The sequence below is a fragment of the Trachypithecus francoisi genome, unplaced genomic scaffold (assembly GCF_009764315.1).
Source record: "Trachypithecus francoisi isolate TF-2019V2 unplaced genomic scaffold, Tfra_2.0 Lachesis_group11, whole genome shotgun sequence".
Lineage (NCBI taxonomy): Eukaryota > Metazoa > Chordata > Mammalia > Primates > Cercopithecidae > Trachypithecus > Trachypithecus francoisi.
The window spans coordinates 85557569-85582179 of NW_022681456.1; the positions used below are offsets into that span (position 1 = coordinate 85557569).

At 48.5% G+C, this 24611-nt stretch overlaps 1 protein-coding gene across 1 annotated transcript; it reads left to right on the top strand.

Annotated features, from left to right (window-relative positions):
- The first annotated feature begins 3128 nt into the window (after positions 1-3128).
- Positions 3129-24035, top strand: DDX23 (DEAD-box helicase 23). Its single transcript, XM_033222241.1, has 17 exons — positions 3129-3225; positions 9209-9417; positions 11067-11177; positions 13375-13468; positions 13575-13640; positions 15393-15531; positions 15816-15949; positions 16082-16194; positions 16437-16580; positions 16680-16905; positions 17208-17353; positions 18994-19171; positions 20007-20249; positions 21245-21396; positions 21630-21738; positions 22484-22658; positions 23108-24035. Exons 2-17 carry the CDS (start codon positions 9209-9211, stop codon positions 23329-23331), a joined length of 2463 nt encoding a protein of 820 aa, XP_033078132.1. The 5' UTR covers positions 3129-3225; the 3' UTR covers positions 23332-24035.
- Positions 24036-24611: the final 576 nt, after the last annotated feature.

Sequence of the window (24611 nt, forward strand, 5' to 3'; positions counted from 1 at the left end):
GATTCTCCTGCCTCAGCCTCCCAAGTAGCTGGAACTACAGGCATGCACCACCATGCCTGGCTAATTCATTTTTTTTTTTTTTTTTAGTAGAGATGAGGTTTCTCCATGTTGGTCAGGCTGGTTTCGAACTCCCGACCTCAGGTGATCCACCCACCTCAGCCTCCCAAAGTGCTGGGATTACAGGCGAGAGCCACGGCGCCCGGCCACTATCTACTTCATTTTACAGAAAAAGAAGACCGAGGTTCAGAGAGATTAGGTAATGTGCACAAGGTCACACAGATAGAAAGTGGCTGAACATGGATACAAATCCAGGCAATCTGGCTGCACATCATGCACTCTAACCTGCTCTGCTGTCCTGTCCTGTGAGGAAAGTGGTACTATCTCTGTTTTGTAAATGAGGAAAGAGAAAAGCCAGAGATGCCATATAATTTGCACAAGATCACAGTACTGGTAAGTAATTGAGCCAAGATTCAAACCAGATCTCACTGTTAACCAAAATCCTATGTACCCCTTACTGGTAGGCATGTTGTACCTAAATAGGTATCTCCAGTTATGGTTCTTACTAGAACACCATTCCTCTGTCTCCATCTCCAAAGATGATGGTTTGGGTGCGGTGACTGATGCCTGTAGTTCCAGCACTTTGGGAGGATGAGCCGGGTGGATTGCTTGAGGCCAGGAGTTTGAGATCAGACTGGACAACATTGCAAGACCCTGTCTCTACAGAAAATAAAACGATTAGCCAGGCGTGATGGGGTGCACCTGTGGTCCCAGGTACTTGGGAGGATGAGGCAGGAGGATCGCTTGAGCCCAAGTCAGGGCTGCAGTGAGCTGTCTGTGCCACTCCACTTCAAACTGGGCAACAAAGTGAAATCCTGTCTCAAAAATAAATGAGTAAATAAGCTGGGCACAGTGGCTCACGCCTGTAATCCCAGCACTTTGGGAGGCCAAGGCAGGTGCATCACGAGGTCAGGAGATCGAGACCATCCTGGCCAACATGATGAAACCCCTTCCCTACTGAAAATACAAAAAGTAGCTGGGCGTGGTGGCACATGCCTGTAATCCCAGCTACTTGGGAGGTTGAGGCAGGAGAATCGCTTGGACCAGGGAGTTGGAGATTGCATTGAGCCGAGATTGCACCACTGCACTCCAGCCTGGTGACAGAGCGAGACTCCATCTCAAAAATAAATAAATAAAATAAAAATACAAACAAATAAGAAAACAAAGATGCACGTTTGTGAGAAAACTAGTGGGGCAAGACAAATAACAAGTATCCTTGAAGCCCTACATGTGTCATGAGAGGTGTGCACAAGTACTAGAGGAATTCTGCCACTACGAACTGGGACAAGCTTTATCACCCTCCAGGAGCTCAATTTACTCATCTTTAAAGAGAGTTAAGATGGCAGTCTGAAAATGGGGAAAGGTAATGGACTCTGAAGTTAAATGAACCTGAATTTTGGCTCCATTCTTTTCTTTTTTCTTTCTTTCTTTCTTTCTTTTTTTTTTTTCCAGTCAGGGTTTTGCTCTGTCACCCAGGCTGTAGTGCAGTGGCACGAGCATGGCTCACTGCAACCTCGACCTCCTGGGCTCAAGTGGTCCTCCTGCTTTGGCCTCCCAAAGTGCTGAGATACAAGCGTGAGCCACCTCACCTGGCCCATTCTTTTAACTATGTGGCCTTTGAAGGCATAATTACTCTTTCTGGGCCACAATCTCCTTAGCAGTAAAATGGAGATAGCACTCATCTCATACTGCTACGAGAACTAAGTAAAACAAATAAGGTAGGTTAAGTGTCCAGCCCAGAGTTGGGCACTTAGAAGATTCTCAACAAAAAGTGGCTGCAGTTTTTGAAGATTCTGGCCTACCATGGTTGGTCTGATTCTTAGTTGAATCTGTGAATCTGTGAGTCGAGCGCCCTCTCGTGCTTTCGTGGTGACTTACACCTAGCAGATCTCAGCTCTCTTCTTTCCCTTCCGTTCTCTCTAGAGTAGAAGCAGGGAGGTGAAAGGCTGCAGATTCTAAGAGAAGTGTGTGTCTCCAAGGGTTACTTCGGGCCATTGTGCATGATGCTCAGGGCTTTAGGATTACTTGGGTCTATCCTGAGGCTTTGCTTGAGAGCTTAAGGCATATTCGGAGAGAAAAGCCAGACCTACAGCCATGTGGAATTCAAGCAACAAACCTGCTGCTGGCAAAATGGGAAGGGAGGTCCAAGATACTTCCGGTTATCCAAACCGTTGCCGCAATTGCAGTGTTTTGTTTTGTTTTGAGGGAAAGAGTTATGAACCCATAAGACCAAAGAGAAACACAAAGTTAACTTACGATTTGGGGTTAAAACAACAACAACAACAAAACTCAGTGGAAGACTGAAGTAGGGGAATCTGGGGGAAGAAAGAAGCAAAAATACCAAGACAGCTCAACAATTGGTCACATTCCAAAGGGCAAAAAAATTGAGGAAACCAGGGTTCTATCTGGAATGTTGAGAAAACAGGTGCTAGAGCCCAAGAGATACCATCCTTCCGGGAGGACTTTAGAGTCCATTGTGTGGGCTCATTTGGAGCTGTAACAATAACTGGGGGTTGTTAAGGCATTCACCCGGCTGCAGGGGCCAAGGTTGCTAAAAGGTCCTCCTAAGCCTGGGATAGTTCCACACACAATGGAGAACTGCATCACCCTCCTTGTGAACCTACTCCTGTAACCTAATCTTTAGTTTGTCCAACTGTAAAATGGGACTAGCCCCATTCTCACAGAATTGTTATAAAAACCGCTTTTCCACGAATGATATTTATTGTTGTTAATACAGTTGTTAGCTATAATTACGTGCTATAGATATCTCAGGATGCCCTTAAATTTCTCCACTGTAAGCCACGGGCAACGATTGTCATCGACTGTAGTTTCTAGGAAGACCAGCCAATTCCAAGAAGGATGCTCGGCGGGACAACCTAATGCCGGAAGCCTATTCGCGAAAAACTCTTCCTTCCCGGACGCTCACGTCTGGCAAACCACATTGCCCGGCAGACCCGGCAGACCCCGCAGCCTGGGGCCGGCGCTCTAGCCGTGCATTCTGGGATTGGTAGTTCCTGGGCCTCAGTGTCGGCCTGTTGGCCCAGCCCCAGGAACTCGCCTTCCCAGCTTGCCTTGCGGCCGGGGATTCATCGCCGCGACCAGGAAACGGGAAAGATGGCGACGGCTCCGCGACGTTGAGGCCGCGTTGGGCGGTTCAGACTCAGGGTGGTGAGTCCCGGGCGGTGGAGGCGGTTCCCACGAGCTTACAGAGAGGGCGAGAGTCGGGGCACAGCGGTGGCCCCTGCCTCCTGGACGAGGCGGGAAAGAACGCCTCAGAAAAGGGGCATGAATCCGGGAAGCTCGGGCGGGCATGAGTGAAGGGGCGCAGGCCCCAGGGGTAGTGTTGGCTCCTCCGAGCACAGGCCACGTCCCTGCACGATATTTTCCTCCCAGGACTCTGCCCACGGGCACAGCGCCCCTGATACCCCCAGTCTGACCTTATTCTTTCATGCTTCAAGTAGCCTTTACTGCAGGCAAACTGGAACTCAGGCTTTTCTCTCGCAATCAGTCCATATTTTCCCGCCTCTGCTCCGCCTCTATTATTTCTTTTGCCGGGAATGACTTCTTTTCCGCGTCCTTAATTACATATCTTCAAATTCTACTTATACTTATACTTAAAGGCTCAAGCGTCATTTCCTCTACCAAGCCTTCCACATCACCTTTTACAAGTGAAAGGAAACGCCTTTGAACACCTGTATTACTACATCTGAGCCTTAATACTCTTCTTGGTATGTGTCTCATACCCCCTATTGTTCTTTTTTTGAGACGGAGTCTCGCTCTGTCGCCCAGGCTGGAGTGCAATGGCGCGATCTCTGCTCACTGCAACCTCCGCCTCCCGGGTTCAAGCGATTCTCCTGTCTCAGCCTCCCAAGTAGCTGGGATTACAGGCGCACGTCGTCACGCCAAGCTAATTTTTTGTATTTTTAGTAGAGACGGGGTTTCACCGTGTTCCCCAGGCTGGTCTCGAACTCCTGAGGTCAGGCATTCCACCTGCCTCGGCCTCTTAAAGTGTTAGGATTACAGGTGTGAGCCACCGCGTCCAGCCTGATAACCCCTGTTGTTCTAAAAACTTGCTGTGAACAGAATTTATTTTTGTGACTCACACAGCACCTAGCACTGTGCCTTGCATACAGTAGATGCTTGGTAAATACGTCATTGAATGAAAAAAAAAAGAATGTGCCCCTGCCCTGCAAGAACTGAGGACCTGAAGATCTGGAGGTTTGAGAGGAAGGCTGCTGGGAAGCACGGCCAGAGTCAGCCTGGTTATTTGGCCCTTGTGATAATAGAACCTGTGATAGAAGTTGCCTGTATTTATCTCCTCGTTTTTCATTCTCTTCCAAACTCATTCCACTTGGGCTTCCATTCCCTCAATGCCACTGAAACAGCTCTTGTCAAGGTCACCAGTAATCTCCATTTTTCCAAATTCAGTGGTTGCTTCTCTGTCCCTTATTCCCTCTCCACTTCGCTGGTACTTGATAACGTTGACCCCTCCCCCCTTGAAACATGTTTTCGGCTTCTTCGTTGCCATGCTTTTCTTTGTCCTTTCTCACTGGCTGCTGGTTTTTTCCATTCTTTTTCTGTGGTTCATCCCGTGGCTAACTCCTGTTAAAGGTGTTCCAGAGCTCAATCCTGGAGCTTCTCTATTTTTTTCTTTCACTATGCTGCCTACTTAGGTAATATCATTTAGTGTCCCATGGCTTTAAAAGCTATCTGTGTATTGGTGACTCAGGTTTTTGTCTACAGACCCTCTTCCCTAAATTCCAGATTTGCATTTCTACTTGCCTTCTGGGAATCTCCACTTGGTTGTCTTACTGACATCTCACACTTAACCTGGCCAAAATGAAATGTTTGATTTCTTCTTAAATCTATTCCTTCCCTAGTCTTTTACAGTTTGTTTGCTATGGCACTGCAAACTATTAGGTTGCTGAAACTATAAATTTAGGAGCTATCTTTGTGTCTCTTCTTTCCGTATCTCCCTTCAGTAAGTCCTGTCAGCTTTGCCTCCAAAATATGCTCTGACGCTGCCTACTTCTTTCCATCTCCATTGCCACCTTCCTAGAACAAGCCACTGCCATCTCTTGCCTAGAGTACCATAATAGCACTCTCAGTGGTTTTGTTTTCACTGTGCCTCTCTGCTATATATTTTCTTGCAAGTCACCAAAGTATTAGATTGCTTCCTGTTTAAAGCTCTTCTAAGATCCCCATTGCAGTTAAAATCCAGTTTACTCTGACTTGTAACACATTTTCATTATCTGACTCCTGCCCAGCTCACTGAACTCATCTTGAATCAGTATTACCCCTGCATTAGTGCTTCCCAGGCTCAAGAAGTCTTCCCGGCCGGGCGCGGTGGCTCAAGCCTGTAATCCCAGCACTTTGGGAGGCCGAGACGGGTGGATCACGAGGTCAGGAGATCGAGACCATCGTGGCTAACACGGTGAAACCCCGTCTCTACTAAAAATACAAAAACTAGCTGGGCGAGGTGGCGGGCGCCTGTAGTCCCAGCTACTCGGGAGGCTGAGGCAGGAGAATGGCGTAAACCCGGGAGGCGGAGCTTGCAGTGAGCTGAGATCCGGCCACTGCACTCCAGTCCGGGAGACAGAGCGAGACTCCGCCTCAAAAAAAAAAAAAAAAAAAGAAGAAGTCTTCCCACCTCAGCCTGGGCTCAGGTAATCCTCCCCAGGCAGGAGCAAAGGAGCATGGGCCCCATAGGTAGTATTGGCTCCTGGGGGTACAAGCCATGTTCCCGGATGATATTTTCCTTTATTTTCCTCCTAGGCCTCTGCCTATGAGCTCTTGAACACTTTTGAACTCAAGCATTCCACCCACCCTCAGCCTCCCAAAGTGCTAGGATTACAGGTGTGAACCACCACACCTGGCTGATTTTTTTTTTTTTTCCTCGAGACAGAGGGAGTCTTGCTCTGTCACCCAGGCTAGAGTGCAGTGGCGCTATCTTGGCTCAAAACAACCCCCACCTCCTGGGTTCAAGCAGTTCTGCCTCAGCCTTCCGAGTACCTGGGATTACAGACGCCCGACACTATGCCTGGCTAATTTTTGTATTTTTAGTAGAGATGGGGTTTCACCCTGTTGGCCAGGCTGGTCTCAAACTCCTGACCTCATGATCCACCTACCTCAGCCTCCCAAAGTGCTGAGATTACAGGCGTGAGCCACTGCACCCAGCCTCCGGCTGATTTTTATAAATGTAAAATTTTATTTTTCAAAATAGACGGGAAGTCTTACTATACTATCCTGGCTGGTCTTGAACTCCTGAGCTCAAGTGACCCTCCCGCCTTGGCCTCCCAAGGTGCTGGTACTACAGGCATGAGCCACCAGGCCTGGCCACACAAATATGTTTTTAACTGACAGATGTGCAGTTGGGCTCACACCTGTAATACCAGCACTTTGGGAGGCCGAGGCAGAAGGATCCCTTGAGCCCAGGAGTTCAAGACTAGCCTGGACAACAAATTGAGACCTTGTCTCTAATAAAAATTTTAAAAATTAGTTGGGGCTGGGCATGGTGGCTCATGCTTGTAATCTCAGCACTTTGGGCACTCAGGGTGGATCACCTGAGGTCAGGAGTTTGAGACCAGCCTGGCCAACATGGTGAAACTCCGCCTCTACTAAAAATACAAAAATTAGCCAGGCGTGGTGGCACGTGCCTGTAATCCCAACTACTCGGGAGACTGAGGCAGGAGAATCACTTGAACCTGGGAGGTGGAGGTTGCAGTGAGCTGAGATCATGCCATTGCGCTCCAGGGTGGGCGACAGAGCAAGACTCTGTCTCAAAAAAAAAAAATTAGTCGGGTGTGGTGGCATGCGCCTATAGTCCCAACTGCTTGGGAGGTTGAGGCAGGAGGATCTTTTGAGCCTGGGAAGTCAAGGCTGCAGTGTGCCATGATTGTGCCCTGCCCTCCATCCTGAGTGAGAGGGTGAGACCCTGTCTCAACAACAACAACAACAACAAAAAAACAAACCTGACAAACATGCTAAGCTAGTTCCTGCCCCAGTTTCCTAGTACTCACATCTCTTCTATCTAATAAGGGTTTTTTACCCTGATCTTTTCATGGCCTTCTTTCCCATCATTCAAGTCTCAGTTTAAATGTCAACTAAAACTTCTACCCTGAGCCATCTATCTGTTGTTCATACCCTTACCAATCATATCATTCTTTTATTCTCTTCATTAGCATTCATTACTATTTAAAATCCTTTCTGCTACACTAGAATTTACGCTTTATGAAGTAGGAGACTTTGTTTTCTTTACTGCTTTGTCTCTATTACCTACAACAATTTCTGGTACCTTGTAGGTGATCGGTGAATATTTGTTGAAAGAATGAATGATATCCAGGATGCTGTACAGAGAAAATAGCCCTCCTTTGGGATTATTTTCTTAGGGCTACAAGTGTTCTTTTTTTTTGAAACAGGGTTTTGCCCTGTTTCCCAGGCTGGGGTGCAGTGGCGTGATCTCAGCTCACTGCAATCTCCGCCTCCCAGGTTCAAGCGATTCTCCTGCCTCAGCCTCCTGAGTAGCTGGGACTACAGGCATGCACCACCACGCCCAGCTAACTTTTGTATTTTTAGTAGAGACGGGGTTTCACCATGTTTGCCAGGATGGTCTCGATCTCCTGACCTCGTGATCTGCCTGCCTTGGCCTCCCAAAGTGCTGGGATTACAGGTGTGAGCCACCACGCCCAGCCCAAGACATAGCTGTTTCTATGTGATATGCATGATGTACTGATACAGAACAGTCAGTCACTTCTCAGGTGATTGTGAGATCAAATGGGTTGTCCTCACATTTTGAAAGTGCTTCTTGTTCATTTTTCTTTTCTTATCTTTATACAATCTTCCTTAAGGATATATGGTGGGGAATGCCATGAGAAAGGGGACTTGTAAGCTAAAGCTTAAGGAACTATTTGAGCTGAACCATCTGGGGATAAAATAAGTTGCAAGAAATGTATCCCAAGTCTTTGGGATGATGATGAGGTGGTTGCAGATTCAGGCTTGCTGCAGTTTTAGCTCCTGGCTGAACTAGATTTCATAGTCCAAAGAATAGTTGACAGTGTGGGAGTGGTGTTCAGTGTCTCCCAGGTAGGAGGGAGACAGAAAAAATTCCTGCTGAAACCTTTCACAAAACTGGGTTATGCAGATGACCAAGGTTGTGAAAATCTGAATAGGGAGTGTCAGTCAGGACTTCTACAACCTCTAGTTTTGGGTATTTAAAAAATATATATTTTGAAATAATTATAGTTTCACAGGAAGTTAAAAAATGTGTGTAGAGGTCCTGTGTACCCTTCACCAAATTTTTCCCATTGCATAACTAGAGGTACATTTCTTTTAATCTGAGTAAAAGTGTGTTTCTCCACTTAAATTCAGGTTTTCCTTGTGGTGCTAATTATAATATGATCCAGATCTCAAAGTTAAACTTTTTTCTCCATTGAGCTCTCTTTATGAGCTGGAGAAATGTCTCTCTCAGATGTATGTGTGCTGACTGATCCTAGTGGGTTGGCAGATCTAATAAACTTCAAAGTAAGCAATGTAGGATGTTTCTAGAAGCGGTACACTATTCATACACTAACACTTCTTTTAATACTCTTTTGCAGTCTAATTACAAAAATATGGTATATTCACTGTACATATCTAGAAATGAATATATAAAAAGGAATCGGCCAGGCACTGTGGCTCACGCCTGTAATCAGCCTTTTAGAGGCTGAGGCAGGAGGATTGCTTGAGGTCAGGAATTTAAGACCAGCCTGGGCAACATAATGAGACTCTTGTCTCTACAAAAAATAAATTAGCCAGGCGAGGCAGGAGGATGGCTTGAGCCCAGGAAGTTGAAGCTGCAGTGACCTATGATTGCACTACTGCACTACTGCACTCCAGCGTGGGTGACAGAGTGAGACCCTGAAAGGAATTACAGGGAGACAATATAGTACAGTGAGTAACAATGGTCTGTGGAGCCAGACTGCCTGCAACTCTGCCACTACCTGTCTGCCCTCAGACAAGTTCCTTTATATACCTGAGCTTCAGACTTCTCATTTGTACGGTAGACGTACTAATATATCCACCTCATAGGGTTGTTTTGAGGGTAAGTGAATTATATATAAGCAATTTAGAGCACTGCCTAGTACATTGTAAGTACTCTTCCTACTCATTACAGATGGCAGGAGAGCTGGCTGACAAAAAGGACCGTGATGCATCACCTTCCAAGGAGGAAAGGAAGCGATCACGGACTCCTGACAGAGAGCGGGATAGAGACCGGGACCGGAAGTCTTCCCCATCTAAAGATAGAAAGCGGCATCGTTCAAGAGATAGACGTCGAGGAGGCAGCCGTTCTCGCTCTCGTTCCCGTTCCAAATCTGCAGAAAGGTAAAGTAACTTTGTGTATTGTTACATGGGAAGGGAGAGTACATTTCAGATTTCTTTCTTCTTGGTTCTTCTGATGCCTCCAGTATTAGGCATTTTTTTTTCTTTTTTTGAGACGGAGTCTCGCTCTGTCGCCCAGGCTGGAGTGCAGTGGCTTGATCTCAGCTCACCATTCTCCTGCCTCAGCCTCCTGAGTTGCTGGGACTACAGGTACCCGCCACCACGCCTGGCTAATTTTTGTATTTTTAGTAGAGATGGAGTTTCACCGTGTTAGCCAGGATGGTCCCGATCTCCTGACCTCATGATCCGCCCACCTTGGCCTCCCAAAGTGCTGGAATTATAGGCGTGAGCCACTGCGCCCGGCCTTTTTTTTTTTTTTAAGATGGAGTTTCACTCTTGTTGCCTAGGCTGGAGGGCAATGGCACGATCTTGGCTCACTACAACCTCTGCCTCCTGGGTTCAAGCAATTCTCCTGCCTCAGCCTCCCACATAGCTGGGATTACAGGCACCCACCACACCCGGCTAATTTTGTATTTTTAGTAGACACGGGGTTTCTCCACGTTGGTCAGGCTGATCTCGATCTCCTGACCTCAGGTGATCCACCTACCTCAGCCTCCCAAAGTACTGGGATTACAGGCGTGAGCCACTGTGCCCAGCTAGGCATCTACTTTTTGTACATTAATCTACTCCTATCCCAGTTGGACCTGCAGGTGTTTTCAGTTTTCCTCAGTGACCCAACTCTTAAAAGTTGAGAGGGAACTTGTAAGATGAAGGTCCGGGTTGTCAAGGAAGGTTCATTTGTGGCCGGGTGCGGTGGCTCATACCTGTAATCCCAGCACTTTGTGAGGCCGAGGTGGGTGGATTACTTGAGGTGAGGAGTCTGAGACCAGCCTGGCCAACATGGCAAAACCCCGTCTCTTCTAAAAATACAAAAATTAGCCAGGTGTGGTGGTGCATGTCTGTACTCCCAGCTACTCGGGAGGCTGAGGCATGACAATTCCTTGAACCCGGGAGGCGGGGACTGCAGTGAGCCGAGATCGCACCACTGCACTCCAGTGTAGGCGACAGAGCGAGACTCCATCTCAAAAAAATAAAAAAGGAAGTTTCATCTGTTCACACATAGTCAATGACCTGTCATTGCCATTAATACTTAACAGTACATCTCTGATCTATAGAAGCTTCTTAGAATTCCCTCGTTATTTCCATGAGAGATACATTCTCTTTTTTTTTTTTTTTTTTTTTTTTGAGACGGAGTCTCGCTCTGTCGCCTGGGCTGGAGTGCAATGGCCAGATCTCAGCTCACTGCAAGCTCCGCCTCCTGGGTTTACGCCATTCTCCTGCCTCAGCCTCCCGAGTAGCTGGGACTACAGGCGCCCGCCACCTCGCCCGGCTAGTTTTTTGTATTCTTTAGTAGAGACAGGGTTTCACCGTGTTAGCCAGGATGGTCTCGATCTCCTGACCTTGTGATTCGCCCGTCTCGGCCTCCCAAAGTGCTGGGATTACAGGCTTGAGCCACCGCGCCCGGCCGAGAGATACATTCTCTAATTTGTAAAACATTACTTTGGCCCGAGAGTATAGGAACTTTCTCAGGGCTGCAGTGAAGCAAGATACCTTGGAAATACCAGTGAATTCTTAAATTTGCGGTCTTCCAGAGAACGACGGCACAAAGAACGAGAACGAGATAAGGAGCGGGATCGGAATAAGAAGGACCGAGATCGAGACAAGGATGGACACAGACGGGACAAGGACCGGAAACGATCCAGGTACATGAAGGAATGAGGGGGCTTTAGGGGAATGCTTCCATTTCTTCTGTGTACCTGAGTTGACTCAGCTTCTTATGAAAGTAGATTTCTCTTAACAGATTCTGTTGGTGGTTATTACAGAGCTCTTTATCTTATTTATTTTTATTTTATTTATTTTTTTAAAGCAGAGTCTCACTTTCTTGCCCAGCCTGGAGTGCAGTGGTGTGATCACAGCTTACTGCAGCCTTGACTTCCCCAGGCTTAGGTGATCCACCCACCTCAGCCTCCTGAGTAGCTGGACTACAGGCATCTGCCACCAGATTTTGGTTTATTTTTGTTTTTTTTCTGAGACGGAGTTTTTGTCCTGTTGCCCAGGCTAGAGTGCAGTGGCACGATCTCAGCTCACTGCAACCTCCGCCTCTTGGGTTCAGACAGTTTTCCTGCCTCAGCCTCCCAAGTAGCTGGGAATACAGGCATGCACCACCATGCCTGACTAATTTTTGTATTTTTAGTAGAGACAGGATTTCTCCATTTTGGCCAGGCTGGTCTCAAACTCCCGACCGCAGGTGATCCACCCACCTTGGCCTCGCAAAGTGCTGGGATTACAGGCATGAGCCACTGCGCCCGGCCTCTTTTGTTTTTTTTTTTTTTTTGAGACGGAATCTCTCTCTGTCACCCAGGCCGAGTGCAGTGGCACAATCTCACTACAACCTCCACCTCCTAGGTTCAAGCGATTCTGCTGCTTCAGCCCCCCAAGTAGTGGGGATTACAGGCACACGCCACCACACCTGGCTAATTTTTGTATTTTTAGTAGAGATGGGGTTTCGCCTGTTGGCCAGGCTGGTCTCGAACTCCTGACCGTAGGTGATCTGGCCACCTCGGCCTCTCAAAATGCTGGGATTACAGGCATGAGCCACTGTGCCTGGCCTGTATACAAAGTTCTTATCAGGCCCTGAAAGTATAGGTTAGAATTCAAGGCAGAGGACAGAATGCTCCTAACAGAAGCTCAGTGCGGTTGTTTGAATTCTCTTGTAGATTAAGCTTAGAGCAGGTATGGGGAAAGATTGTTGGGATTGATAGGAATGAAAAATGATGAGGGAATATAGATAACAATATCTTCTTGGCTTGTGGTGTGGTGGCCATGTAGGCTAAATTCATTGTGTATGAAAGAGTTAAGGAGGGACGGGCACCGTGGCTCACACCTATAATCCTAGCACTTTGGGTGGCCGAGGTGGATGTATCACCTGAGGTCAAGAGTTCGAGACCAGCCTGACCACCATGGTGAACCCTCGTCTCTACTAAAAATTATAAAAATTAGACCGGGTGCAGTGGCTCACGCCTGTAATCCCAGCACTTTGGGAGGCTGAGGTGGGCAGATCACGAGGTCAGGAGAGCGACACCATCCTGGAGAACATGGTGAAACCCCGTCTCTACTAAAAATACGAAAAAAAATTAGCTGGGCGTGGTGGCGGGCGCCTGTAGTCCCAGCTTCTCGGGAGGCTGAGGCAGGAGAATGGTGTGAACCTGGGAGGTGACAGAGCTTGCAGTGAGCAGAGATTGCGCCACTGCACTCCAGCCTGGGCGACAGAGCGAGACTCCGTCTCAAAAAAAAAAAAAAAAAAAAAATTAGCCAGTGGTGGCGGTATGCACCTGTAGTCCCAGCTACTCGGGAAGCTGAGGCAGAATTGCTTGAACCCAGGAGGCAGAGGTTGCAGTGAGCCGAGATCACACCATTGCACTCCAGCTGGGGCAACAGAGTGGCACTGCGTCTCCAAAAAAAAAAAAAAAAAAAAAATTAAAACAACCACACCTGGCTAATTTTTGTGTTTTTAGCAGAGACAGCGTTTTGCCATGTTGGCCAGGCTGGTCTTGAACTCCTGACCTCAGGTGACCCACCTGCCTTGGCCTCCCAAAGTGCTGGGATTACAGGCATGAGACACTGCGCCTGGCCTAGAGGAAATATTTTTGACATCAGTAGTAAAGTCCCACTTCCCAAAGGAGATTAGTCTCAAAAGGAGATTTGGGTAGAAAGGGGCCAAGACAGGGCCATAATTAGGTTTCTGAGCTGGCAGAATGACCATGCCTGCTAAGAGAGTTTCAAGACATGATAGATGACCGTGGGCCAGTCTTGCCATTCTGTTTTTGGGGCTTAACTTGAACCTCATCCAGGGGCTGAAGTAAGAGTGATGTGGACCTTTCTTGTTCCTTTTCCTCAAAGCTTATCTCCTGGCCGAGGAAAAGACTTTAAATCTCGGAAGGACAGAGACTCTAAGAAGGATGAAGAGGATGAACATGGTGATAAGAAGCCTAAGGTGAAGGAGAGGAAGGATATTTTTCATCTTCAACTTGTGCGTTGCTTTGTTGATCTTTAAAGGGAAGAGAGCCTTTATAGACTAAAGTTCTGTGTTTTATGTTCAGGCCCAGCCATTATCCCTGGAGGAACTTCTGGCCAAGAAAAAGGCTGAGGAAGAAGCTGAGGCTAAGGTAAGTACTTGGGGGTCTCCATTCATCTGCTCAGGCTGCCATAACAAAATACCACAGACTGGGTGACTTCAACAACAGAGATTAATTTTCTCCTAGTTCTGGTGGCTGGAAGTCTGAGAGCGGAGTGTCAGCAGGGTTGTTTCTTCTGAGGCCTCTCTCCTTGGCTTATAAAACTGTCTTCTTCCTCAGCTCTTCACATGGGCTTCCCTGTGTACACATGTACCCCTTGTATTGGATTAGGGCTCACCCTAAAAGGCCTTTTTTTTTTTTTTTTTTGAGACAGAGTCTCACTCTGTCACCCGGGATGGAGTACTGTGGCGTGATATCGGCTCACTTCAACCTCCGCCTCCCAAGCTGAAGCAGTCCTCCCACCTCAGCCTCCCAAATATCTGGGACTACAGGTGCGTGCCACAATGCCCAGCTAATTTTTGTATTTTTTGTAGAGTCAGGATTTCACCATGTTGCCCAGGCTGGTCTGGAACCCCTGGGCTCAAGTGATCTGCCCTCCTTGGCCTCACAAAGTGCTGGGATTACAGGCATGAGCCACTGTGCCCAGCCTAATGGGCTCGTTTTAACTTAATCACCTCTTTACATGCCCTGTCTCCACATACAGTCACATTCTGAGATACTAGGGGTTAGGGCTTCCACATACGAATTTTGAGCTGGGTACAGTGGCTCACACCTATAATCCCAATATTTTGGAAAGCCAAGATGGGAGGATCACTTGAGCCAGGGATTTTTAGACCAGCCTGGGCAACATGGTGAAAACCCATCTCTATAAAATTTAAAAAATTAGCCATCTGTGGTAGCACGCATGTGTAGTCCCAGCTACTTAGGAGGCTGAGGCAAGGATATTGCTTGAGCCCAGGAGGTTGAAGCTGTAGTGAGCCATGATGACACCACTGTACTGCAACTTGGGCAACAGAGCAAGAGTCTGTCACAAAAAATATATATAACACATGTATTTTTTGTTTGTTTGTTTCTTTTGAGATGGAGTCTCGCTCTGTTGCCCAGGCTGGAGTGCAGTGGCACGATCTCGGCTCACTGCAACCTCCGTCTCCCAGGTTCAGGCAGTTCTCCTGACCCAGCCTCCTGAGTAACTGGGATTACAGGCACGCGCCACCATGCCCGGCTAATTTTTTGTGTTTTTTAGTAGAGACAGGGTTTCACTGTGTTGGCCAGGCTTGTCTCGAACTCCTGACCTCGTGATCTGTCTGCCTTGGCCTCCCAAAGTGCTGGGATTTATAGGCACAAGCCACTGCGCCCGATCACATTTTTTTAAAGAGATAAGGTCTTGCTTTTTTGCCCAGGCTGAAGTAGAGTGGTGCATTCACGGCTCGCTATAACCTCAAACTCCTGAGCTCTTATGATTTTCCTGCCTCAGCCTCCTGAGTAGCTGGGACTATAGGCACATGCCATCATGTCTGGCTGAGTTTTTTTATTTTTGTAGAAACAAGATCTTGCTATGTTGCCCAGGCTGGTCTTGAACTCCTGGCCTCAAGCAATCCTCCCATCTAGGTCTCCCAAAGCACTGGGATTACAGGCATGCGCCACCATGTCCAGCCTGAAAAAACACAGAATTCTGTAGGGGACGTAGTTCAGTCCATAACCGAGTCCAAGGCCTATTTATGTTTTCCTCAACAGGCTTAATGCTTGAGCAAATGTTTTTGGGTTCCGTGCCATCTCCCCATCAGTGATGTGATTGTACCCTGCTCCCAGATCCTTTGTTGACAGTTCCAATCTGTTTTGTAGCCCAAGTTCCTCTCCAAAGCAGAACGAGAGGCTGAAGCTCTAAAGCGACGGCAGCAGGAGGTGGAAGAGCGGCAGAGGATGCTTGAAGAAGAGAGGAAGAAAAGGAAACAGTTCCAAGACTTGGGCCGGAAGATGTTGGGTTCGTTATTCTACCCTGTGTAGCCCCTAGATGGAAGAGGAAAGAGTGGGATGAGATACAGTGTCTCTTAGGAGAGATAGAAACCTGTTCACTCTGGAGTTTGGAAAAGGGAAGGATGGTGGAAGTTTATGAGAAAACATTTTTCTGTTAGATCTCCATTTACCCCATATCATAAGTCTAGCCCTTTTTTTCTTCATTTGATGTTCCTCGTCTGGATTCCCTCCATTCCCTCTCCTATTTTCTTCCATGAGCTCTTCTGCAGCTTTGCTTTCTTTGATCTGCAGAAGATCCTCAGGAACGGGAACGTCGGGAACGCAGGGAGAGGATGGAACGGGAGACCAATGGAAATGAGGATGAGGAAGGGCGGCAGAAGATCCGTGAAGAGAAGGATAAGAGCAAGGAACTGCATGCCATTAAGGTGCAGGCCTTGGATCCATCTTCACTTCTCTCCCACACACAAAAATGAGGTTTAGTTATTTGGCCATTGTGATCTCTGCATGTGAGAATTGGGCCTCAAGGCTCATGTGCTTTGTGTTCCCTCCCTGGGCAGGAACGTTACCTGGGTGGCATCAAAAAACGGCGCCGAACGAGACATCTCAATGACCGAAAATTTGTTTTTGAGTGGGATGCATCTGAGGACACATCCATTGACTACAACCCCCTGTGAGTGGCTTCAGGCCTGAATTCTAGGTCTTTTCCTCTAGGCAGTCCTAGAGAGCTGATGACTACAGAGGTGGAGGAAGTAAGACAAGCCGGGATGGAAAATTGGTAGACTGGTAGTCAGCCAGCCCTCTGGTGGAAGAAGGACCCTGTCCAGGAGGAACTGTTTCATATTAGTAGTCTGCCCTTCCCTCCTACTGCTGTAACAGCTCCTTCTTTTTTCGTTTCCTCTGTCTTAATCCTAGGTATAAAGAACGGCACCAAGTGCAATTGTTAGGGCGAGGCTTCATTGCAGGCATTGACCTCAAGCAGCAGAAACGAGAGCAGTCACGTTTCTATGGAGACCTAATGGAGAAGAGGCGAACCCTGGAAGAAAAGGAGCAGGAGGAGTGAGTGATCAAGGCTAGGGTGGCTGGACAGAGCCCAGAGGCTCTACAGAAAGGAGTTGGAGGGCACTGATTCTACTTACTCCTCACACCTTGCTCCAGGGCAAGACTCCGCAAACTTCGTAAGAAGGAAGCCAAGCAGCGCTGGGATGATCGTCATTGGTCTCAGAAAAAGTTAGATGAGATGACAGACAGGGACTGGCGGATCTTCCGTGAGGACTACAGCATCACCACCAAAGGTGGCAAGATCCCCAATCCCATCCGATCCTGGAAAGACTCTTCTCTGCCCCCACACATCTTGGAGGTCATTGATAAGTGTGGCTATAAGGTAAGGAGGGGTATATTGGCCCAAAAGATCTGAAATATTCCTGCACTAGTTTGGGAATAGAGAACTTTGTTCCTTGACTATTTGGAGCCATCACTGCTAGTGGGTACCAATGTGACCTTTTCTGTCACTTTCTGGTAGAAGCGTCAGCTTTTAGCGATTATGTTTCTTCTTGGGGTCCCCATTTCTGTGAACTGTACTTGGCATCCTTCCATTGCACTAGCAGATGTGCTTACTACTATCAGTGGTAGCCCAGGTTGTATAATTCTGCCTGTACCTATTACTCTTTCTCGGGGTCACTGCAGGAACCAACACCTATCCAGCGTCAGGCAATTCCCATTGGGCTACAGAATCGTGACATCATTGGCGTGGCTGAGACTGGCAGCGGCAAGACAGCAGCCTTCCTCATCCCACTGCTGGTCTGGATCACCACACTTCCCAAAATTGACAGGTGGGGTCAGCTGGCACCAGCTGGAGTGGGTTTGCCTGGGTAGGAAAAGGTGAAAGTGGCAGAAGAATGTTTGGTTTTTGTTTCACATCTATAATCGGAAGCTTGCTTCTTTATTCTTGGTTCGATCTTAGGGAATAATTGGATCATGATATCAAAGAAGTATATGTTGCTGGCAAAGACCTGGAGAACTTTGCTATCCTGGAGTCTCTGATTTTTATTTATTTTATTTTATTTTATTTATTTTTTTGAGGCAGAGTCTCACTCTGTCACCCAGGCTGGAGTGCAGTGGCACGATCTCGGCTCACTGCAACTTCTGCCCCCCAGGTTCAGGTGATTTTCCTGCCTCATCCTCCTGAGTAGCTGGGGATTACAGGCATGTGCCACCACACCCAGCTAACTTTTGTTTTTTTGTTTTGTTTTGTTTTTTGAGATGGAGTTTCGCTCTTGTTGCCCAGGCTGGAGTGCAGTGGCGCAGTCTTGGCTCACTGCAACCTCCTCCTCCCAGGTTCAAGTGATTCTCCTCCTTCAGCCTCCTGAGTAGCTGGGATTATAGGCACCCGTCACCACGCCCGGCTAGTTTTTTTGTATTTTTAGTAGAGATGGGGTCTCCATGTTGTTCAGGCTGGTCTCTTAACTCCTGACCTCAGGTGATCCACCTGCCTCAGCCTCCCAAAGTGTTGGGATTACAGGCGCGAGCCACTGCGCCCGTCCTTAATTTTTGTATTTTTAGTAGAGATAAAGTTTCACCATGTTGGCCAGGTTGGTCTCAAACTCCTGATTTCAAGTGATCTGCCTGCTTTGGCCTCCCAAAGTGCTGGGATTACAGGCGTGAACCACTACACCTGGCCGAATCTCTGATTTTTATTTATTTATTTATTATTTACTTTTGTTTTTTTGAGATGGAGTCATGCTTTGTTGACCAGGCTGGAGTGCAGTGATGTGATCTTGGCTTACTGCAACCGTTGCCTCCCAGGCGCAGATCCTCCCATCTCAGCCTCCCAAGTAGCTGGGATTACAGGTGTGTTCCAACATGCCCAGCTAATTTTTGTATTTTTTGTAGAAACAGGGTTTCACCATGTTGCCTAGGCTGGTCTCAAACTCCTGGGCTCAAGCGATTCACCCACCTCGGCCTCCCAAAGTGTTGGGATTATAGGCTTGTACCATCTTGCCTGGCCTCTGGACTTACTTTTTTTTTTTTTTTTTTTTTTTTGAGACAGAGTGTCTCTGTCAGGCTGGAGTGCAGTGGCACGATCTCAGCTCACTGCAACCTCCATCTCCTGGGTTCAAGCGATTCTCCTGCCTCAGCCTCCTGAGTAGCTGGTATTACAGGCGCCAGCCACCACCCCTGGCTAATTTTTGTATTTTTATTAGAGGCAGGGTTTCACCATGTTGGCCAGGGTAGTCTCAAACTCCTGACCTCAGGTGATCTGCCTGCCTCAGCCACCCACAGTTCTGGGATTACAGGTGTGAGCCATAGCGCCCGGCCCCGGCCTCTGATTTTTAAGTGAGATCATTGCATTCTTTTCTCATCATCCTCCCCATTCCCATCGCTTCCCATAAGAGTGACTTTGTCTTGCTCTGGCTTGTGGTTGGATAAGAACTAAAGCTCACAAAGCTGTGGGATGCCCCATTTACCACAGAATCGAAGAATCAGACCAAGGCCCTTATGCCATCATCCTGGCTCCCACCCGTGAGTTGGCTCAACAGATTGAGGAAGAGACCATCAAGTTTGGGAAGCCGCTAGGTATCCGCACTGTGGCTGTCATTGGTGGCATCTCCAGAGAAGACCAGGGCTTCAGGCTGCGCATGGGTTGTGAGGTTTGTTTTTCTTTTTTTTGAGACGGAGTCTCGCTCTGTCACCCAGGCACTAGCAGCCAGCCTGCTGTCTGGGAAGGCTGTCTTGGGGCTTTGTTTCTAGTTTCTGGAATAGATGTGCAGTAGAATGAAGAAAGGAGCTGGTTTATATATATGTGCTATTTATTGAGAACTTATGCACCAGAGTTTATATTACAAATAGTATATATCATATATATTAGCTCATTAATTCTCACAATAATATATGAGAGTAGGTGGTGGTATTTCCTTGTTATAGATCAAGCTGAGGTTCAGGTTAATAACTGCCTGAAGTCACAAAAGCTGGCAGTGGGCAGAGTTGAGATTCTTATCCATAGCCTGTTACTCTTTACTCTGCCAGACCAAATCTTTGACTTTGTGCATTGCGTTCATCTCAGGAAAGTGGAGGAGAGCTTTTTATGAGAAATCTGCTGTACAAATTTAGTCTTTTTACATTTTTTAAAAAAAATTTAGTCTTTATACAACCCCCTTCATAGTATCCCTTAGTCTCTCCCATCTAAGAAAGTTCCTTCTTCAGGATCTGAAATGATTTGCAAAAAAAAAAAAAAAGTTTCTACTGATTTTGCCTCCTCTGTCTAATCCCTGCATCTTACTCAGAGACCTCATTCGTTCCTGAGAAAATCCAGGCAACAAGTGATTTCATGCCGGTTTGCAGGAGCCTTTACTGCTAAACATAACCAGAGGTTGGGGTCCAAGTTCCTCAGCATTGGAGGTCTGTCACCCAAGTGGGTGGATAGTTCACAGGAAAGAAAAGAAGGGGCACCTGCTGGGCTGTAAATGATTATACTGTGCTACTCAGATTGTGATCGCTACCCCTGGGCGCTTGATTGATGTGCTGGAGAACCGCTACCTGGTGCTGAGCCGCTGTACCTATGTGGTTCTGGATGAGGCAGATAGGATGATTGACATGGGCTTTGAGCCAGATGTCCAGAAGATCCTGGAGCACATGCCTGTCAGCAACCAGAAGCCAGACACGGATGAGGCTGAGGACCCTGAGAAGATGCTGGCCAACTTTGAATCGGGAAAACATAAGTACCGCCAAGTAAGGCTGCTTCCCTGGGCTGGGAAAAGTGGGACAGGCCAAGGCAGGTGGATCACTTGAGCTCAGGAGTTTGAGACAGCCTGGCAACATGGCGAAACCCCATCTCTACAAAAATTACAAAAATTAGCTGGGCATGGTGGTGTGCACCTGTGGTCCCAGCCACTCCGGAGGCTGAGGTGGGAGGACCTCTTTTTTTTTTTTTTTGAGGCGGAGTCTCACTCTGTCGCCGGGGCTGGAGTGCAGTGGCCGGATCTCAGCTCACTGCAAGCTCCACCTTCCGGGTTCACGCCATTCTCCTGCCTCAGCCTCCGCAGTAGCTGGGACTACAGGCACCCGCCACTTCGCCTGGCTAGTTTTTTTGTATTTTTTTAGTAGAGATGGGGTTTCACAGTGTTAGCCAGGATGGTCTCGATCTCCTGACCTCGTGATCCGCCCGTCTCGGCCTCCCAAAGTGCTGGGATTACAGGCTTGAGCCACCGCGCCCGGCCTGGGAGGACCTCTTAAACCTGGGAGGCCGAGGTTGCAGTGAGCCGAGGTTGCAGTGAGCTGAGGTCGTGCCACTATTCCACTCCAACCTGGGCAACAGAGTGAGGCCCTGTCTCAAAAAAAAAAGAAAAGTTGTACAAGTTTGCCAACCTCCTATTGGGCCTTTTTTGCCTTAGGTGGGCTCAGAGTACATGTTTCTAGAATGAAGTGTGCCTAGGTACGGTCCTCTGACAGTCCTAAGGATGGAACCATTTGGCTTAGCCCTGGAAAAACGATTCCAAAGACTTAAGCTGCTACCGGGACCACAGGTGCTAGCAAATGCTCACAGGCCTTCGATGAACGGGTACTGGGGAAGGATGGGAATTCAGAGGACACTATTTTCTAAAGTGGTGGCTATCAAAGCCTATACTGCGGCACATTTTAGATTCTTTAGTCTGGGCTGGGTTGGTGACAGTGGGATATGTAATTATGCCTGCCTGGGTGCAGGGCTGAGCCTCTTGTTTTTGTAGACAGTCATGTTCACGGCTACCATGCCCCCAGCGGTGGAGCGTCTGGCCAGGAGCTATCTTCGGCGACCTGCTGTGGTGTACATTGGCTCCGCAGGCAAGCCCCATGAGCGTGTGGAACAGAAGGTCTTCCTCATGTCAGAGTCAGAAAAGAGGTATGAGGGCACCTGAGCCAGGGGAAACAGGGTGGAGAATGAAATGGTTCTCAGAACTTTTTTCAGTGCAAGTGCAGGGCAGGGCAATTGCTTTGCTGTGTTGAGCTGCTGTTTTCTTGGGCAGAATGTCATGGGCATTGAAGACCCTGAAAGTGGTGTTCACAGATCAGGGTTGGGCATTTCACTTGGAGCGGGAGGTATTATGCATCTCGTCTTTCTCCTCTTCCCTCCAGGAAAAAGCTGCTGGCAATCTTGGAGCAAGGCTTTGACCCACCCATCATTATTTTTGTCAACCAGAAGAAGGGCTGCGACGTGTTGGCCAAATCCCTGGAGAAGATGGGGGTGTGTCTGGCAGGGGAGAACAAAATCTGGCCTCTGTGGCACTGCTTTCTGAATCTAGCAATGCCTCCTAGGCTCTTCCTTTCGATTCTCACCCTTTCTTTAACCTGTCCAGCAATCAGCAAGTCAGGACCAGGGTAAAGGGTGGTTTGAGGGAATGAAAAGAATGGAGTCAATTGCTGGGACTCCCTGTCTGCTGCAGTAATGCCAGCCAGAGCTGCCTTAGGTCTTCATCCTGGTGAGGTGGAGCCAGGGAAAGGTTTGAGTCTGAGGATGTAGAAAAGAGTAGGTAAAACTGTGCTTAGATATGTTGAGGAGAGGAGGTGATGGGGTCAGAAGGGAGCTGATAATCAGTGTCCTTTACTCCTGTTACTGGTGCTTGAGGGGAAGGGTGTGTCCCTGCCACTCAGCTCTTCAGCTTCCTTAAACTTCTTGATCCCTGCTTTCTACCCTGATCTTGCCCCTAATTCTCTGAGGACTTCTCATCTGTCTGGCTCCACAGCTCTCCCAGCTGCTTTGCCTTTGACCTTACTCTGTGTGTCCCTGCCACACCACACCTTTTCCTCTCGTCCATCTCTTCAGCTCACTTGTTCTCTCCTTCCTTTCACTGCAGTCATTCTTTCTCTTGCTCCCTTCCCTTTCTCCTACCCTGCTGCCCTCTCCAACCCTCCCTCTGTGTCTGTCCCATTCCTCTGAACTCCTGTGTCTCTCCTTGATCACATTGCTCACTCTACCATTCTTCCAACAGTACAATGCTTGCACACTGCATGGTGGAAAAGGCCAGGAGCAGCGAGAGTTTGCATTGTCCAACCTCAAGGCTGGGGCCAAGGATATTTTGGTGGCTACAGATGTGGCTGGTCGTGGTATTGACATCCAAGATGTGTCTATGGTTGTCAACTATGATATGGCCAAAAATATTGAAGGTAAATTCCAGGGAAAGCAGCTTCAATCCAGGGTGAAGTCAGATTCCTTATGGTGTCCCACTCGAAGTCAGGGTGCTGTCCATGGAAGGCTGTTACTGCCTTCCTCAGCTCCAAGTCTGGGATTGTTTGCTCTCATGAGAAGTGCTCCTGTCTTTTATCTTACCTGGGTTTGTTGTCCCAGCAGCTGGGATGATACTTGTGTCCTCAAGAGTGTGAAGAATGAAGCTAGGCAGCTGTGGGTCTTAGTGTGGTGGGGACTACAGTCAGTAGGAGGACAGGGGAGATGGGCACCTGGAGAGGGCACGGTGGGCACCTCAGGTTCAGGCAGCATGTGCTGTATTCCCGCCTTTGGAGATGGGGTGGGAAGGACGCCTGTAGAAGTAGAGGCATCAGATACAGCTCCCCCGGGCATCTGGGCTGTGCTGAGTGACGTTCTTCCCATTCCCCAGATTACATCCACCGCATTGGCCGCACGGGACGAGCAGGCAAGAGTGGGGTGGCCATCACCTTCCTCACAAAAGAGGACTCTGCTGTGTTCTACGAGCTGAAGCAAGCCATCCTGGAAAGCCCAGTGTCTTCCTGTCCCCCCGAACTAGCCAACCACCCAGATGCCCAGCATAAGCCAGGCACCATCCTCACCAAGAAGCGCCGGGAAGAGACCATCTTTGCCTGACACAGCACTTTTCCTGTGGGCTGAGGGCGTCTCCGAAGCTACCTGATGCCTGTTCTTCAGAAACCTCACATCCCTCTTTCCAGGTCCTCATTCTTGGGTTATGGGGGCTTAGGAAAACAATCAGACTCTCTAGCCCAGACCCTCAGGTCGGGAGGCCTGCGTGTGGGGCTGCAAAAGGAGAGGACAACGCTGTCGGAGGCACGGAGAGGAAATTACCACAGCTTTTTGGCCCAGCTCTGCCCTTCTTTGCTTTGGGATTGCACTGGGCCATCAGCTCATGCCAGGCTATGGGGGCAGCCATTTGGCATTGCTGCCCAGACTGAACAGAAGCCTGGCTGCCTGACGGGACCTCCTTTGGCACAGACTTGACTGTGTAACTGTATAAAGTGCAGCAGCATCGTTGCCCTAGATGCCCCAGGGGACCTGGCACCATGAGGATTACGGACAGTGGAATCTTACTGTCATCTGGACAGCTGTTTTCCTGCTTAAATGGTAAAGAAAGTCGAGCACCTTTAGACCTGTGCACAGCCCCGCACCAAGGGGTGCTGTGTGCTCCAGGCATCCCTCCCCCAGGGGATTTTCTGAGTAGATGGGGGACAGGGTGAACTGGCTGTGTCCACCTTTGTCACTGAGTGAAATCTCTGTTTTCTATTCTCTGAGAAGATAAGTTTGTATGTTCTGAGAATAAATAACGTGAATACTAAGACTGTGTCTAGTTCTAGCTTATTTCCCAGCTTCTCCCTGGCAGGAGGGACACCACTGGGTGCGGGGTGGGTTGGCTTGGAAAATGAGAGACAGGCACATTATGAGCAGAGCAGAGGGTCTCTGCTGATAATCTTGAGTGCATAGGTGGACTTGAGGGGAGATGCAGAAGCCATGCAGGACTGTAATGCATCTTCTGCCCCTGCTGTAGCCTGGCGGAATGTGTGGCCCTGGCCTGGACACCCGCTCGGAAGCTTTAGGCCAAGGGGAGAAAGGAAAGCAGTTGTGAAATTTTGGCAGGTGAGGCAGTTGGAACCACTCTGCCGCTGTGTGCCCAAGGCCTGGTCTCAGCATCTTTGCTTGCAGCTCCCTAGTTGGACTCATTGCTCCTGGGAGGGGATGGTGCAGGACGGGTGGACTCAGCTGTATCAGGCTGTGGTGATAGGAACGCCGGGCTGCAGTCCTCCCCCCATACCCCTCTTGTTCACATGCTCTTCTTACCCCACAGAAAGAGTTGGCCTAGTACATGGAGTTCAAGTTGTAGCTGCTTCTAGGGCCTTTTTGGCCTGGCACAAGGA

Coding starts and splice junctions, on each gene's coding strand:
- DDX23 (XM_033222241.1), top strand. CDS start 9,209: ATGGCAGGAGAGCTGGCTGACAAAAAGGACCGTGATGCATCACCTTCC. Junction 13,641..15,392: donor AGGAAGAAGCTGAGGCTAAG/GTAAGTACTTGG, acceptor TCTGTTTTGTAG/CCCAAGTTCCTCTCCAAAGC. Junction 16,906..17,207: donor TTGATAAGTGTGGCTATAAG/GTAAGGAGGGGT, acceptor GGGTCACTGCAG/GAACCAACACCTATCCAGCG.